General features: G+C 42.2%; 1 protein-coding gene across 2 annotated transcripts in view; it reads left to right on the top strand.

The window, feature by feature from the left end:
* Window positions 1-17,435, top strand: part of Pik3cb (phosphatidylinositol-4,5-bisphosphate 3-kinase catalytic subunit beta) — a 105,846-nt gene that overhangs the window by 29,793 nt on the left and 58,618 nt on the right. For both annotated transcript variants that reach the window (XM_050139412.1, XM_050139410.1), the window contains exons 3-5: window positions 6,999-7,185; window positions 9,886-10,111; window positions 17,052-17,275. In XM_050139412.1, coding sequence (XP_049995369.1) covers window positions 7,015-7,185; window positions 9,886-10,111; window positions 17,052-17,275 — 621 coding nt within the window. In that variant the 5' untranslated portion in view covers window positions 6,999-7,014. The remainder of the gene's footprint in view (window positions 1-6,998; window positions 7,186-9,885; window positions 10,112-17,051; window positions 17,276-17,435) is intronic.

Raw genomic sequence — 17,435 nt, 5'->3', positions numbered from 1 at the left:
CCTATGAAAACGGCATTGAGTCTCTTGAAAGGGTGGTGCCTGTACTCACCTGCCATACTTGCTCCTAATGGCCCCTCCGCTTCACTTTACCCCCTCCCTCCTTGGGATGGTCAAATACTCTCCCTGTAGGCCTCTTTCCCAGCAGTCACCCTCATTTTCTGCAGCTGCAGCTCCTCTAGACCGAGGTAGAAATCACTGCAATGAACCATTTAAGCCTTAGCTACCTTCTCATGTGTTTCCTTCATGTAAGAAGGAACACTCTCCAGGCAAAGCAGATCAGGCATGACTCCCACTTAACATCTGTGAGTGTCTGTATGCATGTCTGTGTGCCCTATGTGTGCAGTGCCCACAGAAGCCAGAAGAGGGCATTGGAGCTCAGGGACTGGAGTTAGAGATGGTTGTGAGCCGCCATGTGGGTGCAAGAGCAGCCAATGTTCTTAACTGCTGAGCCCTCTCTCCAGTTCCAGTATTTTATTTTTTAAATCTTATCTTTCCTCAAATTAACAGAGTGAATGTTTAGTAAATAGTAATTGAACTCAGGACCTTGTCTTGCTAGATAGGAATTCCACCTCTGGCTAGCCTCTCTCCTCCTCTTTGCTCAATGCTTTGCACTGAATGACACTATCAGCTTGCCTTCTGTGGCTCACAGACAGTTGAAGGAGACTCCAGTGACAGACTCCTCCATACTGTTCTTAGTTCCCTACTTCCTCTTTGCATTTTGTCATTCATAGCCAGACACATTAAGAGGGAAATTGGTCACCAAGAGGAAAAAATTAAAACAAATAAATACTGTGCGAAGCAAAGTTAAACCATTGTGCAAAAGAATAGTAAGCCCTGAAATGGCTGTGGAGAAAAGCCAGCATAGGTAACACACTCTTAAATTGTGTGCATTATCTCTTATTTTCAAAATGATAGCAGATAGTTAAAAGGTCCAGAGCCTTAGCAGTGCCTTTTCTATAGCTGAAGCTATTTAAAATTCATCTCATGTTGCTGTTTGCCATCCAGATGGCTTTCTGGCCCCGGTTCAATTCCTAGATGTGAGGCTGTCGGTTACTCACTCGCTCCACTACACACTCGTGCAGTTTGGCTCTTGACTCATCCTCACAGCAGTTACATGTGGGTATCTTTGGCTACACAGTCTTTCCTGATTGCCGCGGTACTTACAAGTAAGAACCAGAAGTCCTTGGAAGATTTATTAACATTCACAAAAATATGCCCAGGAGCCTGTTAGACACAACCAGTGGAGTAAGGAACAGAAAGATGCCAGCTCTTAAGCAGTGAAACTTGTGGATCATCTCCTTCTATACTGGTCAAGATTTTTCTAGCCTTTGGGGGTTGTTTTGCCTTTTGGGAACACGATTTTTCTGTGTAGACCAGGCTGGCCTTGAACTCACAGAGATCCACCTGTATCTGCTTCCCCAGTGCTGGGATTAAAGGTGAACACCACCACTGCCCGGCTCTGCTTCTTAGTTAAACCATTTGGACTCTACTCATATCCTCCTTATCTTCTTCTGTCTTCGAAGACCCATGTGACCCCTTGTGCCAGGCAAAGTAGTGTCTGGCAGTTAGCTTCAGGGACCACGATGGCTAAACACAAGTAAGATGTGTTTTGTTGTTGTTGTTTTAAAGAACTACTTAAGTAAGACTGTTGTAGATGATGTTTATGTCTGGACCTGGGTCACTGTTGATTGTCTTTTACAAGCACCCCTGACCCTGCAGTGCATGCTAGCAGCTTCGTGACCAGGGCATTGCTGCTTTTGATTCTGTGCATTGGCTTATAGATGAACAACCTAAGTAAAAAGCCCTACTCTTGTTGCATGGCTTTCATTCACAAACAGAACAAAAAGCCATTGAGCACTTGTCCCTCAAATAAATGCTAAGGAAAGACCCGTGTCACAAGGCAGAATTTCTAGGATTACACAGCAGCAGGAGTGGCCCTGCTGTACATGGTCACATGATATATTGCCCTTGTCATTGGAGGAAGAATTTTTGTAGTAGCCCATTCTATTTTTTTTCTGAGCATTTTTATCCCATTATCTTGAGTTTTGAAATGTAATTATATAAATTGTTTTGGTCAGGAGGAATAAAATTTTAAAGTATGCTCCTTCTTTTGATCTCCCTTTTTATAAACATTGTATATGTGCCTGGGTGCTACATGGGGCCCACTTTTATGTGGATTTAGGATCAAGCTCAGGTTGCCATGCTTGCACAGCATTGCTGAGCTGTCTTGCTAGCTTGTAATTCTGAATTGATCTTGAATTTTTAATCCACTGCACTCTGCTACAGAGTGAGCCCCTAGTCCTTGATCCCAGAGGACTGATTCAGCACAGTAATGAAGAGAAAAGTCAAATCAATAAAAGAAATCTCTGTGACAAATGAAGTTGAAATGTCATCGCTAAGACTCACAGCGTCCCATTAACAGTCTGACTGTTACCCAAGAGAAATTAAATAATGACAGAGTTGAGAAACACTGCTAAATGCTTCCCCACCTGGCAATCAGGGATGATGACTGGAAGCATGATCAAGAGACACCACTGCTGCTTTCATCGCAGAATGAATGGCTGGCCTTGTTAGTATTAGCCCACGGGTAAGCTAATATTCTTCCCAGTGCTTTTTAAATGCCACGGGGTATTCCGGGTCTCTTTTGGGGGATATTCTTAAAAAATTTAATCCAGCTGGGTGGTGGTGGCGCACACCTTTAATCCCAGCACTCTGGAGGCAGAGGCAGGCGGATCCCTGTGAGTTCGAGACCAGCCTGGTCTACAAGAGCTAGTTCCAGGACAGGCACCAAAGCCACAGAGAAACCCTGTCTCGAAAAACCAAAAAAAAAAAAAAAAAAAAAAAAAAAAAATCTATGGATCTGGTTCAGTATTAGTTAGGTTTTAAAAAAGATTTGTGTACTTTATGTATATGGGTGTTTTGTCTATTTGTACATTTGCACAGTAGAAGGTATCACATTCCTTGATTATAGATGTTATAATGTTTTAGATGGTTCTAAATCTAAATCACTCTATGGGTGCTGGGAATTGAACTCAAGACCTTTGGAATTGCAGCCAGTGCATTTAACTGCTGAGCCATCCCTTCAGCTCGGTATTAGTAAGTTTTATACTACATTAAAAAAATGATAATCAGCCAGCCATGGTGGCATGTGCCTTTAATCTTTAGAGACAGAGGCAGGTACAGGTGGCTCTCTATGAGTTAGAGGCCATTCTGCTTTACATAGTGAGTTCCAGAACAGCCAGGGCTCTGTAGAGACTCTGTCTCAAAACAAAAGTGATAATTATAGGATTAAAAAGTCAAATATATGTTTAATGAGTTGTGTAAAATTAGACTTTGAACTTCATAATAAATTTACCTTTTGTTTTACATTTTGCATGTGTTCACATGAAGAAATTAAAAGTTATTTTAGAGAGCTCTCTTCTATAGAATCACAGTGATTCAAGTAAAATGATTTTAAAGTAAAGCAATTAAGTCCAGTGTGGCAGTTGTTCTATGTAATCTCTCTGTGGTTTTGCTACAGAGGCAGGGAGATTGCAGCAAGTCTAAGGGTAGGGCAGGTTACAAAGTGAAAATCCATTCACCAAACAACAAACCTGCTAGGTTTTTACAAGGCTGATTACTGGGTGAGCGGGGTAGACAGTGGAATGGGGGTGAGCCCTAGTTGCATGCCATCCCGTGAGTTACCTCTGAAGGACGCTGGAAGGCTGCAGTGGCAAACGTAGCCTTTGCTGCCAGTGGGTATGGCGCCTTCCAGGGTCTGGAGAGTAGGGCCTGGAGAGAAGCATCCAGATCAACAGTACAGAATGTAGTTGGCAGAGGAAGGCAGGAAACCTTGGACCACCAGGGCTGTGTATAAAAAGCAGTATGCTCAAGGGCAAAGACCCAGTCTCCAGACCTATGGAGAGCTGTGGGACCCCCACCATTTCCTTCTTGTGCTGGCCTTCTGGTGTTTCCATTCTCAGGGCTGCCTTTCTCTGTTAGAGACTGTTCCTGTTGCTGTCCATGTGCTCCTGGGCCAGCTTTTTCCCAGGACACAGAACCTGGAAGGCTGAGTGGGTGTCCTCTACTTGAGTCACACATGAAGCAGTAGATGCTTGCCGTTCCTCTCGCTTTATCATGGAAACAGGAAACAATATTCCTTAATTTTCTTTTCATTCTCTCTCCAAGTTTGTTCCATTAGTCTTCAGAGTGTTTGCTTGTGCTTGTTCACTCATGCCAGAAGTGTGTGCTGGTCTCCCCTTGTCTCCTGATTTACAGACGTTAGTGACTTTCCTGACATGTCACTGGGAAGTGGAGGTCTTTCAACTCTTCTCTTTCTCCAGTGGACAGACGGCAGCTTGTGTGCTGTAACTACTGTCTAAAGGCCCAGTGGGGCTAGTTGTCCCTGCTGTGTTCTGCACACTTAGAGCATTCCTGAAAAGTTGTTTTCATACTTTAAAAATGTTTCTTGTTTTCAGTGTTTGATCATATGCTTTCATAAACTGAAGACCTCGAAGACTTGGTAGCCCTGTGAGAACATTTCCTTTAAAGGAGACAAAGGAAACATGGGCTAATTGCTTTGAAACTAAAACAATGCCCTCCTGCTCCTGCTTCTGTCTTCCTGGATAGGGATGTCTCTTGGGTGTTCATTTCTTAACTTTAAAACGAGGAGAGTCTGTCAATCCTAAGACACCTCCCAGCCCAGAGCTCATAGACTGGACTCTGCATGTGTTGCTCTCTGTGCAATAAGGATGGCAAGGAAGGCAAAGAAGAATCAAACACTTTACTTTCAATTTAAATGCAGCAATGGGAGGTACAGGGCTCGGGCTTGAACTCAGAACTTCAGGCATGCTAGGCAGCAGTCCTCCACCAATACACTCACTAGTAATTTTATTTTCCTGAAAGTATTTCCTTTTCCTTTTTGGAGGGCAGCGGGGTGCTCTTTTTGAGACAAGGTCTTTATCATGCAGCTATGGCTGTCCAGGAACTAGCTCTCTAGACCAGGATGGCCTCAAACTCACGGAGATCTGCCTGCCTCTGCCTCTGCCCTGGGATTAAAGGCGTGGGCTCTCCTTCCCTCCCTCCCTCCCTCCCTCCCTCCCTCCCTCCCTCCCTCCCTCCCTCCGTCCCTCCCTCCTTTAATTCTTTCTTCCTTTTGTTTTTGTTGTACATGGTTTCTCTGTATAGCCCTGAGGCATATGCCTGTTTTCTGCCTCCAAAGAGGTAGGAGTAAAGGTTTGTACCACCACATCCAGTTTAAAAGTATTTCTAATAGGAACAAGCATGGTGGTGTATGCCTGTAACTCCAGGATTTGGAAGGTGTAACAAGAGACACTGACGTTCTAGGCTCTTCTGGGTCACATGAGGCTCTGTCTCTTAAATAATAAGATCAGTATTTGTATTGGGGATATAGCTTAGTATGTGTAGTGCTTGCTTAGAATATTCAAAGCTCTGGGTTTCATCACCAGCATTTGGAAAAATAAAATTCTGGGCATGGTGGTAACACACTAGGGAAGTCAAGGTAGGAGGAGTGTTGTGAGTTCAAGGGGCAGCCGAGGCTCCTTTTCATATGACCCATTTTGCCACAATTAAAACATTTGGTATTCTGGTGTCTCCTTTTACCATTGGAAATTGCTTCTTCTACCCATGCTTCAGTGCCATAATCAAATGTATCAACATCCAGTGTATGCAAGACCCATTCTTCCAAGGGTGCTGATCTGAACCTTAAAGGCCCCAAAATCTTTTTGCATTCCACATTTGCATTTTCATAAGCCAAAGACTCAATCATTATACGTCTTGCGTCAGGGTCAGGTATCCCTATTTGCACAGCCTTAGTAAGTCTTTGTAAAAAATCACTAAAAGGTTCTCTCAGACCTTGTTTAATTGTGACAAATGATTCCATTCTCTGTCCTGGGTCTTGTACCCTGTCCCAAGCCCTTAAGGCTGCTGTAGTGCATATGGAGAGTGTGTTTTCGTCCAAATTAGCTTGTTCCTGAGGGTCAGAAAAGCGTCCTTCACCTAGAATTTTATCTAGGGAGATGTCACTTCCCTTCGCCTTTTCTTGCTGTTCTAAAAGTCTAGCCTCTTGCCTGAACAAGCATTTCCATTTTAAGTGCGGCCCACTCTCAAGGACTGCAGAGCTCAGCTGGAGCCAGTCCAATGGCGTAGCTCTGCTTGTGGATGCCCAAGACTTTAGCATCTCTTTAACAAAAGAGGAATGCATCCCGAAAGTCATGACAGCCTGTTTAATTTCTTTGAGATCATTCATACGGACATGCTCCCATGTATCTTCCTTAATGACCCTAGGGTTTCTGGAACCAATCACCTTCTCTGTTGTTATTACTGGAAAGGCAGGTAGAGCTGTAGGTAGAGATTTGTGGAAATTGTCCCGGAGGGATTTACCCACAGATGTAGTTAAAATTTGCCTTTCTACCGTTTGTTCTTCTTCATCAGAATTTAGAAGATTCCTGGCCTCCCCCACTAACTCCTTAAACTAAGCCAAGTCTCTACAAAGCAGGAGGCGATGGCACACATTTGTTTTCTAGTTCTATGGTAGGCAGAACAGTCTCCAGTTTGAGGCTAGCCTGGGCTATATAGGGAGACCCTGCTTCAAGTAAAACCCCCAAAGCCAAAAACCAAGGAATCCTCTACGGAAGCATGTCGCTCTGTTGTCGAGGGTCTGCTGGATGTGCTCAAAAACACATACCGCACAGCTGAGGTCTTTAAATCTGAATCATTGGAGTATCTATATGTCTGTCTGTGTAAATTCTGAACAGTGATGACTGAAAGTGAATTTCAATAGTTGATTTCTAGTGACTAGTTATAGATTGGTGGTTTTCCATTTTCTTTCTGAAAATCTTGTGCTTCACATTCAAGCCTTCTAGCTCCTAGGCCCAAATGATGTTCCTGCCTCAACATTCCAAATAGCTTAGGGCTGTAAGTGTGTTCCAACATGCCTACATTGTTGTGTCTTGAGTAACAACTAGCTAACGGCTATTTTTCCATTTCCTTGATGTCAGGGCCCCGAGGTTATGAATGTGCCTTGGCTCTATAATGCCTCCTGCTATGGCAGACATCCTTGACATCTGGGCAGTGGATTCACAGATCGCATCTGATGGCGCCATATCTGTGGATTTCCTTCTGCCCACTGGGATCTATATCCAGCTGGAAGTACCTCGGGAAGCTACCATTTCTTCTATTAAACAGGTATGTTTATAGTTAGAATTTCCCAAGACATAGCCTACTTTCTGTGTAACTTAGTGGGAATCATATGGTAAAGCTGGGAGACATTTAAATTTCAGACCATTGCATTTAAAATTTTTTGCTATGTCCTATTTTGTTATATATAAACATGTTTGTTCTCCCACATTTGTTTTTGATCCATATGTGATAGCTGTGTTAAGAAAGATTGACACTTGTCATGGTGAGATGCTTTGTTGGGGTAGGCGGGTAGGAGATGAAAGCAGGATGGGGCATTCCAGGCCCAAGGAATTCAAGTCCAAGTCCAAGGTCATTCTGGGCTACCTAGTACACACTGCTATGGAAGGGCTAGAAAGTTGAATGCCTTCTGCTGTTATTCCTGATTTTTGAGCTAGTCACCTTTTACTTCTATGTGATGTTTTGGTTGTCCCCGCCCCCCTTGCCATGAGCCTGGAGGAGAGTTTCCAGTAAAAAATCAATGGATACATGAAATCTGTTTCCCTTCTCTTCCCTTCCTTTTATTTATTTATTTATTTAGTCAGCAGAGTCTTTCTTACTCTGACCCCTTACTGGCATAGACCTTGTAGCCGACTTCCTGCCTCAGCCTCCCAAGTGCTCATGTCAGTGGTGAGGGCACAGACACAACTCCCCACTCTGTTGTATAAGGAGTTTCCAATATTAAAAAAAAATGTGTATGACTGTATGTATGTCTGTGCACCGTGTGTGTTCATAAAGACTTTGTGTGGGGGTTGCTTTAAGACAGGGTGTCACTCACTATTGTAGCCTTGGATGGCCTGGCTATATAGAGTAGACTGACTTCGAATGCCACAGAAATCTTCCGTGCTTTGGTTTCCCAAGTGCTGGGATCAAAGGCATGTGCTTGGCAAAGACGTTTTCGGGCTTCTTTTTGGTTTTTCAAGACAGGATTTCTCTGTGTATCCCTGGCTGTCTTGGAACTCAGTCTGTAGATCAGGCTGGCCTTGAATTTAGAGAGATCTGTCTGTCTCTCCCTCCTGAGTGGTGGGATTAAAGGTGTACACCACCACCCAACTGCTTGTGGGCTTCTTAAAGATGAGAATACTGTTAACTGTTATTTTTAACAGCAGTCACACATACTGTTTAGGGCTTGGAGGGCTCCTTTTATTAATGGTTGCTAATGGATCTAAATAAGATCACCAGATGGATCCTGGGGGATATGGCAGCACTACAGTTGATAAGGGAAAGTCTAGATCCTAGGGATGCAGGAAGCTAGCACGTCTTCACTGTTGAGAGAGGAAACGTCTGGGGAGAGGTGTGAGGCCCTGCCCAAGGTCATGCACTCCGGATCCTAAAGCCTGGTTCTTTGCCAGTCTGCAACAAAACACTTACAGCAAGCTTTGCTAAGTTTCCTGAGTTCTTTGTCAGCAGTGTTTATTGATTTATTTTTACAAGTGTTTGTGTTGTGTGTTCACATGTGTGTGTCTGTGTGTGCGTGTTCCACTGTGCACACATGGAGGTCCCAGAACAGCTTGCAGGAGTTGCCTTTCGTCATGTGGGTTCTGGTGATTGAACTCAGTCATCAGAGTTAGCGTCAAGGGCCTTTATCCGTTGAGCCACCTTGCCTACTTTCTACAGTGCATTTACTACAAGACTAAGCTGGAGGGAAATTCCCCAGGAACTACATCTAAAACACAGATGTTCAGAAAATAAAGTCTCATTAAATTATATGGTTCAACTTGGACTAAATTGAAAGTTGCATAGTAACATCAGAAAAGTTGTGAAATATATTTTATTATAATTGATGCATGAGCATTTTCTAATGATTTTTAAAAAAAAATTTTTTTTAATATACATTGGTGTTTTGCCTGCATGTATGTCTGCATAAGGGAATCACATCCCCTGGAAGCAGAGTTGCAGATGATTGTGAGCTGCCACATGGGTGCTGAAAATTGAATCTGAGCTCTCTGGGAGAGCAACCAGTGCTCTTAACCACTGAGCCATCTCTCCAGCCCCCAAAACATAAGAATTCTAAAACTGTCATTTCTGAAGTAAAAAGAAAATACAGAATGTAGCTACTGCATCACTGCTGAGAGTTTCTATTTATTTGTCTTTTTGTTTTGAGTCAGTGTCTTTCTTATATAGCTCCTGTCCTCAGTCTTACAGAAATACACAGCCTCCACCCCCCAGTACTGGCATTAAAGGTGTGTGCTACCATGCCTGGCTGTTTGTCTGTTTTAGTTCCTGTAGCCCAGGCTGGGCTCTACTTACTGTGTATCTTGCCTGCATGAATGTCTATGTATGACATGTTTGAAGTGTCTGCAAAGACTCGAAGAGAGCGTCAGATCTCCTGGGACTGGAGTTTCTGATGGTTGTGAGTTGTAGTGAGGGCACTGGTGATTGAGCCCAGATCCTAGCTGGTTCTACCACCATTTCTAACATACACATAGACACACAACCCCCTCGGGGTTTCTCTAGCACTGACTGTCCTGGAACTCACTCTGAAGACCAGGCTGGCCTGGAACTCACAGAAATCCACCTATTTGCCTTCTAAGTGCTGGGGTTAAAGGTGTGGACCACCACTGACCTCAGGAGGTCTTTTCAGTTGCTGAGTCATCTCTAGGCCCCTGCATTTTGAATTTTGCAAACAGGTCATAGTCATCCTTGTGTATGTGTCTTTGTATATGAGTGCCAGTATTCCAGATAATGTCTTACCATTTTTTCCTGCAGATGTTATGGAAGCAAGTTCACAATTACCCAATGTTTAACCTCCTTATGGACATTGACTCCTACATGTTTGCATGTGTGAATCAAACTGCTGTATACGAGGAACTTGAAGATGAAACTCGAAGACTTTGTGATGTCAGACCTTTTCTTCCTGTTCTAAAACTAGTGACAAGAAGTTGTGACCCAGCAGAAAAATTGGACTCAAAAATTGGAGTACTTATAGGGAAAGGTAAAAGATTTCCATATGAATTCTCAGCTTTGTCTTTGTTATGCTCTGGAAGTATATTCCAAGATATTATTTTCAGCATTTTGTCCATGGACTAATACTGGTATGTCCAGGGTTTGGGACTAAGGTCTGTGAGAACTGAAGTTTGAATGTTTAGACACATCTCTAGCAATGTGATATTGCTGCAGCACCCAAGGACTTGCATTCTGTATGTCTTTTTCTTTCCTGTTGATTTATTTTTATTTTATAAAAGTATTGATCTTCAATTACTGGGAAAGATATAATTCTTTCTTTATCTCAGATAATTTGAGAAACTCTCCCGTCCATGGTCTGCTATAATGGCTCAGATTGGTTTCTGTCTCACCACGTAGACCAGGCGAGGGCTTGAAATTGTAGGCCACTGAAGTGACGATGTGCACCTTTAGTTCCAGCACTCTTTGAGGCCGGACTGGCCTACAGAGCACGGTACAGGTCAGCTAGGGATGCATAGTGAATCTCCGCCTTAGGCAGGCAGGTTGAAATCGACATCCTTCTTCCTCAGCCTTGCGGATGCAGATATTGGACCTTGTGTGCACTGCTCTTCTTGGTTGAGAAACTTTCCTAATAAGTGATTTTTATTTTACTTTGTTATAAACTACCTATAATCCCCTCATAATATGAATTTATTTCAGATATAATTGCTTACTAAGACCATAAGTTGATCAATATTTCTATAAATTTTTCATGTTCATGGCAAATTTTTGCACTTTTATTGGTTATTTTTAATTAGAAGTTATCTTTGTATCAAATAAAGATATATCCATGATTCCTTAAATTATTTCTAGGTGCTGGAGATGTAGCTCATTTGGTAGAAGTTTGCCTAGGATTCATGAATCCCTAGACCCCATTCAAGCAAACAGACAATAATGGCCAGTGTGATTGTGCTGGATGGTCAGGGGTTCAGAGTCATCCTCAGCTACATGGCAAGTTGGAAGCTAGCCAAGGGTTACACAAGACGCTGTCTTAAGAAAAGAAAAATTCTGGAGAAAGTTAAGAACATAGAGGAATTAATCCTCTCTTGCTATAGAAATCATAGCAGAGAAGATTTAATGTCTGTCAGTACTTTAAAGAAAGTACTGATCCGATTTAGGAACTACACGGGGTTACTGAGGATAGGGCCTTGAAGATTAATTCCAAATCAGAAAGTCCCTTGGAGCTTTTTGGGTTTGACTACCTGCTTTGACAAGATGTACTATAGTAGCATAGTAAGTTAGCTTTTCCTTTGGGGGGAAATAACTCTGTAAGGTACTTACCTAGCACCCCAGTTTTTAAATTACATTTATTTATTATATGGGTGATTGCTAAATACTGTATGCATGCAGCATACATGTGATTGAACTCGGGTCTTCAGCCTTGATGGTCAACATCTTTACCCACTAAGACATCCTGTAGGCCCAAACTTAGATTGCTCTTAATGGTCATTTAAATCTTAGATCTGGATTAACCAACCACCACTAACTACCTAAGCTTACCAAATTTAGCAAATAAATAGGAAATACAAATATTACATGGAATATACTTGCTAAAGCATGTCTTTAGGATTTATCTGTGATGCGATTGAGCTGAGTGCTGTCTTCTCATCTGGCAGCCTTTATCCCCCTCTAGTACAGGGGTCTGATATAAAGCAATCAATGCTATATTTTATTTCATGCAGTATCTTGTGGCTTATTGTCTCTGTGTTTTGTGTAATGTGCTCTGCTGGTTGACCAAGATATAAACAGTGTATGGCACAAATTAAGTAATTTGTATGCTCTTAGCTGTTTTATAAATTTTGCATTTTAGCAGATCTGGCAGTTCTTTAGGCTCCTATGCTGAAAGGTAGTTTTTATGTAGGAAGTCTGTGCTCTAGAACAAGCCTTCACTCTTAATACCTAAGGAGTCGGTGTCTGCAGTTGCTGCTTTGTCCATACTGACTGTATCCAGGGCTGGGTGAGGTCATGCCTCCTGAGAAAACAATAAACAATTACTTCAGTTTAACTTCAGGAACAAGGTTGCTGCCTCCTCTGTCCAAAGAAAACAATAGAACTTTTAGGGCAGAACTGCCCTGAGCAGGCTAAAAATACCGTTTCCTCTAGGGTGATGTACTTGACATTTTCTTTACAGTTTATTCTAAATAATTGTTTACGGAGCTGCTGTTTGCGCTCTGACTGCCCTCTCCCGTGGAAGTGCATGTTCTCCTGCTTTGTTTTCTACAGCACCCTGTAAAATGGAGTCACGGCTAGTGGGGTTTATCACAGCCTGAAGAGAATGTTTGAGCCGGGTCTGGTTTCAGAGGTTTGTAATCGCAGATGCCTGAGAGACCAGGGAAGGAAGATTACAAACTCAAGCCTTAGAGCTGCCTTGCAAGTCTCAGAATAAACTATTTCAGAAGAGATCTGTGAATGTAGCCCAATGGACCGCTGGCTTGAGATGTGACAGGCCCTGGGTTCATCACCACACAGCAACCCTCCCCTAACCAGGTTTGGGGTTTTGTTTTGTTTGAGACTGGGTTAAGTATCTTACCCAGGCTGGTCTCCAGCTCTTGGCTTGATTGAGCTCCCATCTCTGCACTTCACCAGGGCTGACTGAGGCTACTTACTTGCCAGCTTGCCTGGCAGTATGTAGGAGTTTAATCATATTTTTAGTGTGCCCAAACTGTTTTCTCATGCTTTTTGATTGTAATATTTATCTATGCATCATACACTGTTTTCTATCAGTTTCGTAGGAGAAGGTATATTGAAAATTAAGTTTAAACTTATTATTTAGCCTAAGTTATTAATGGCATTTGCTTTTCCTGTCAGTGGTAGTCTGCCAATTAAACCCAATGCCCGATGAATGCTAGGCAGGCTCATTTCTAAGACATTCTCCAGCCCCAAACTTTTATTTATTTTTTTTAATATTTAAAGTTTTTATACATTAATTGTATTTTACTGAAAGGAGATTTTTTTTCATACAATATGTTCTAATTCTCCCCCCCCACTCCCAAGTTCCTCCCCACTTCCCCTCCCATCCAGAGCCACCCCTTTCTGTCTTGTTAGAAAACAAAAGGCATCTAAAGGATGATAAAATGTACAATAAAAAACAAAGCAAAGCAATTGGAATAAGATAAAACAAACAGAAGGAAAAGAGCCAAAGAAAAAGCACAAGCAACACATATAAATGCAGAGACACATGCTTCCACCCACAGGAATCCCATAAAATATACACAAAGGGCTTGTAAGGCTTTAAAAAGGGCCCTGACACAAAAAAGAACCTCCAAAGATAAAGATGCCCTTGAGTTTGTTTTGTGTTGGCCATTTACTGCCGGGCATGGGGCCTACCTTTAATAGTTTGTTTTCCCCAGTAAGACTCCCTTGTGGAAAACTAACTTTTTTTTTTTTTTTTTTTTTTTTTGAGACAGGATTTCTCTATGTAGCTTTGGAGCCTTCCTGAAACTTGCTCTGTAGACCAGGCTGGCCTTGAATTTACAAAGATCCACCTGCCTCTGCCTCCCGAGTGCTGGAAATAAAGGTGTGTGCTACCACTACCTGGTAATTAATTTTTTTTTCATTTGCAAGTAGTTAGCAGTTGGAAATAGCTCTTGGTTAGCAATGGGGGCATGTGTCCTCTTCTCTTAGCTGTAGGTCCCCATTTGGTGTATTCCCGAGCAAGCCCTGTGCATGCTGCCTCGGTCTCTGTGAGTTCTTATGTGCGATGGTCCTGCTGTTCTTAGAAGGCCTTGTTTCCTTGGTGTCATCCATCCCCTTTGGCTTTTATATACTCTTTCTACCTCTGCTAGCTGCAGGTCTCTCTGAGCCCTGAGAGGAGGGATTTGATGAAGGGATCCTATGTAGGGCCGAGTGTTCTAAAGTCTCTCACTATCTGCATATTGTCTCTCCGTGGGTCTCTGTATTTGTTCCCATCTGCTGCAGGAGGAAGCTAGACAAGTCACTGATCTATGAGTAGAACAGAATTAGGAGTCAATGCTACATTCTTTTAGTAGAACAGTAGTGGGTTCCAGGAATCAAATTCAGGCTACCAGCTTTGGCGGCGAGCATCTTTACTCACCAAGCCATCTCACTGGCTCCCACATTTTATTCTTGAAAGATGTTTGTAGTGTTCTCAAAATTCATGAGGTATTTCTTTCATGAAAAGTATACATAGGCCAGGTGTGGTGGCGCACTGGTAGGCAGAGGCATTGGAAGGAGGAGCTCTGAGTTTGAGGTTAGCCTGGTCTATATAGCAAGTTCCAGAACATACATACATAGAGAGACCCTGGCTCAACAAACAAAATAAACAGCAGCAGCAACAAAATGCTGAGCAAATGCTTGTAATCCCAGCATTCAGGAGGCAGAGGCAAGAGGATCATGGGGTTTGCTGGCTACCGACTCTAGCCTAGTTAGTGGGCTCCAGAGCAGGACAGATTCTGTCTCAAAGGAAGGTGGAGGATGTTGCTGAGAACAACATGAAATTGGCCACTGACCCCTACATGCATGTATGAACACATATATGCTAAATCCACACATATATGTGGTAAAAAAAAACATTATTACCAGATCAGTAGTGACTTCTATTCTTCAGTGTGTGTTGAATCTTTATACTCGGAGCTGCAGCCATGCTGTATGGAACTCACTGTGAGAAGTAATGGATCAGTAAGCAGACAAGTAGAATGCAGTAAATCCCCTGCCTAGTCACAAGGTCCTGTCTGCGTGTACGGGGGAGTTGAGGAAGGCTACTTGGAGGGTGTAATTCTAAACAAGCATCCGTGCTGATGAGGAGTTTTGCAGGAGAAGGGGGTTGTAGGAAAGGCCAGCAAAAGGGAATGGAACCTGAAGATGGCCTTCTCGAATAATAACAAGAACTGATAATGGTCATGAAAGAGGCCACAAAGATATGTAGCAAAGACTATGCAGGTACACAGAAGCTCAGAGCAGGGAAAATCACCCAGAAAAGTCCTGCTGCTAAGCTCTTGGGAACCCCTCCTCCTACTACTTCCTTTTCATATGTCATTAGAACAAAGGACTAAGCAGATGCAGCCTTGCCTTCGTGAGCAGCCCGCTGCTTTACAGTGAACTGTTTCTGTTCCTCAGAGAAGCACGCTTGTCTCATGAGTTCACTTTGTGACAGACCATCACGACTATGTTCACAACAATAGTCCCACCATTACCTCCTCAGATCTAGTGGAATGTTTGAACTTGAAAACATGAAAGACCGAATCTGCTATGATGCCTTAAATTCCATTTGTAGTTTTAGTGGAACAAACGAACCCAGGATATTTATCGGTGTGGAAGGATTCATTTTATCTTGGTTGAGCTGGGTTTTTTTTTCCCCTGATAATTCAAGAGAATGGGCAAAAGTTAAAAATTCACACAAAACCTTTCCAAAAAGGGCAGTGACATTCCAGAGGTCCATAAGTTTTATTTTTATTCTTAATATGTGTTTGTGTTTGGGTGTGTGCATGAGAGTGCGGTGCCAGTGGAGGCTAAGAGAGGGTGTTAGGTTCTCTGGAGCTAGAGTTATATGTAGTTGTGAGCCCCCTAAAGTAGATGCAGTGTGCAGGCTTGGTCCTCTGCAAAACCAGCCTTTGGTAGTTGAGCCAGCCCCATTCTGGGAAATTTTTTATTGAAAGAATTTACATGGGAAGTAACATGATCAGGTTTGCATTTAAAAAGGCTTGTTCAGACTGTAAGATTGGAGAGGTTAGGCCTTCAAGTGGAAGGCGGCGAGGCTGTTTACTGAGTAAAGGCACCAGCTACTAAGCCACACAACCTAAGGTTGATTCCTGGTACCCCATGGCAGAAGGAGAAAGTGACTCCCACAGCTGTCTTCTGATGTGCACGTGCGCATCCATGTATTTGTCCATGTATGCATCCATGTGTGTCTTTAACCAAACACATAAATGTACGTAAGTTTTTAAAAGGCCTCAAAGTAAGGAATCTGTGTAAAAGTTGTGATAGTCACCTGAAGGAGAGATGCTGAGGGCTAGGATTAGGCTCCTGGCTGTAGAAACTGAGACCGGTAGGCAATTTAGACATTTAAAGGTATTTTAGAGCTGGGTATAGTGGTGCATCCAGCAGTTTGAGCAGTCGGGCCAAGCCATGAGGATTGTCTGGAATTTGAGTTTGTGAGCAGCCTGGCCATTTGGTAAAATCTTGTTTTAGACATTCTCCTATGCCCCCAAACCCCACAAAAAGAGATGGATTAGACATAGTTCGTAGTAAAGATTTTGTTACTGGGAACTCATTTGGTTTTTTCCTGCAGTACCTATTGTTCACCCAATAGAAGAATGTTAACAGTGAACTCTAAAATTCTCATTGTAGGAGACATGATATCACCTATAGAGTTCATGATCAAGAACCATGCAAAGGTTACCCCCTCCAATTATTCATTAATATTTTGTGTTGTGACACATTTATAACTATCCTGAGACATATGTGGTTGGTAAGATATGACTTCTGGGAGTCCAAATGTTTCTACTATAATTGTAGGTCTTTAATAATGTATTTTTTTTACTATCCAGGACAATCATTTATCATGTGGTTTTCAATTGTGTGTTATGAATTTCATTTTTCACTATACATGTATATACTTTTATGAGTGTATATGTGTTTACTTTGTGACCCTGGCTGTTCTGCAACTTGTAGCAGCTCTCCTGCCTCTACCTCCAAATTCTGCCAGTATTACAGGTGTGCCTCCATGTCCAGTTTTGACAGTTGTGATACTGATAAATAATCCATTTCTACATAATATTTTAATTTGTGTGTTTTAGAGATCCAATAGCATGTGTACTTTATACATGAGGCTTATTTTGCCTGTGTTTGTCATCTTTTTATCTGCTTGGTAAAAGACAAATATCCAAGTTAGTTTGTATTGAAGATATTTGTGTTCGTTTTTAAAAAATTGTTATTAGCTGCTTAAAAATGACATCTTTACAAAATTTCTGTAGGTCTTCATGAATTTGATGCCTTGAAGGATCCTGAAGTGAATGAGTTTAGAAGAAAAATGCGCAAATTCAGTGAGGACAAGATTCAGTCTCTGGTGGGGCTGTCTTGGATTGACTGGCTGAAGCACACGTACCCACCTGAGCACGAGCCGTCTGTCCTGGAGAACTTGGAGGATAAACTTTATGGAGGGAAGCTGATTGTGGCTGTGCATTTTGAAAATAGCCAGGTAGTGTTTGGTTATTGTTATTGTGTAATGAGTCTCTGATTTTTCCTAGCTGCTACTCCATTTTTTTTTCTTAAATAGCTGTTTTTTAATTAATTAATTAATTTTTTTTTTTTTTTTTTTTTTTTTTTTTTTTTTTTTTTGGTTTTTCGAGACAGCGTTT

The sequence above is a fragment of the Alexandromys fortis genome, unplaced genomic scaffold (genome assembly GCF_014885135.2).
Source record: "Alexandromys fortis isolate MF-2015 unplaced genomic scaffold, M_Fortis_MF-2015_v1.1 scaffold_36, whole genome shotgun sequence".
Classification (NCBI taxonomy): Eukaryota; Metazoa; Chordata; class Mammalia; order Rodentia; family Cricetidae; genus Alexandromys; species Alexandromys fortis.
Note: the sequence above shows the minus strand (reverse complement) of the source record. Positions and strands in the feature narration are given on the sequence as shown.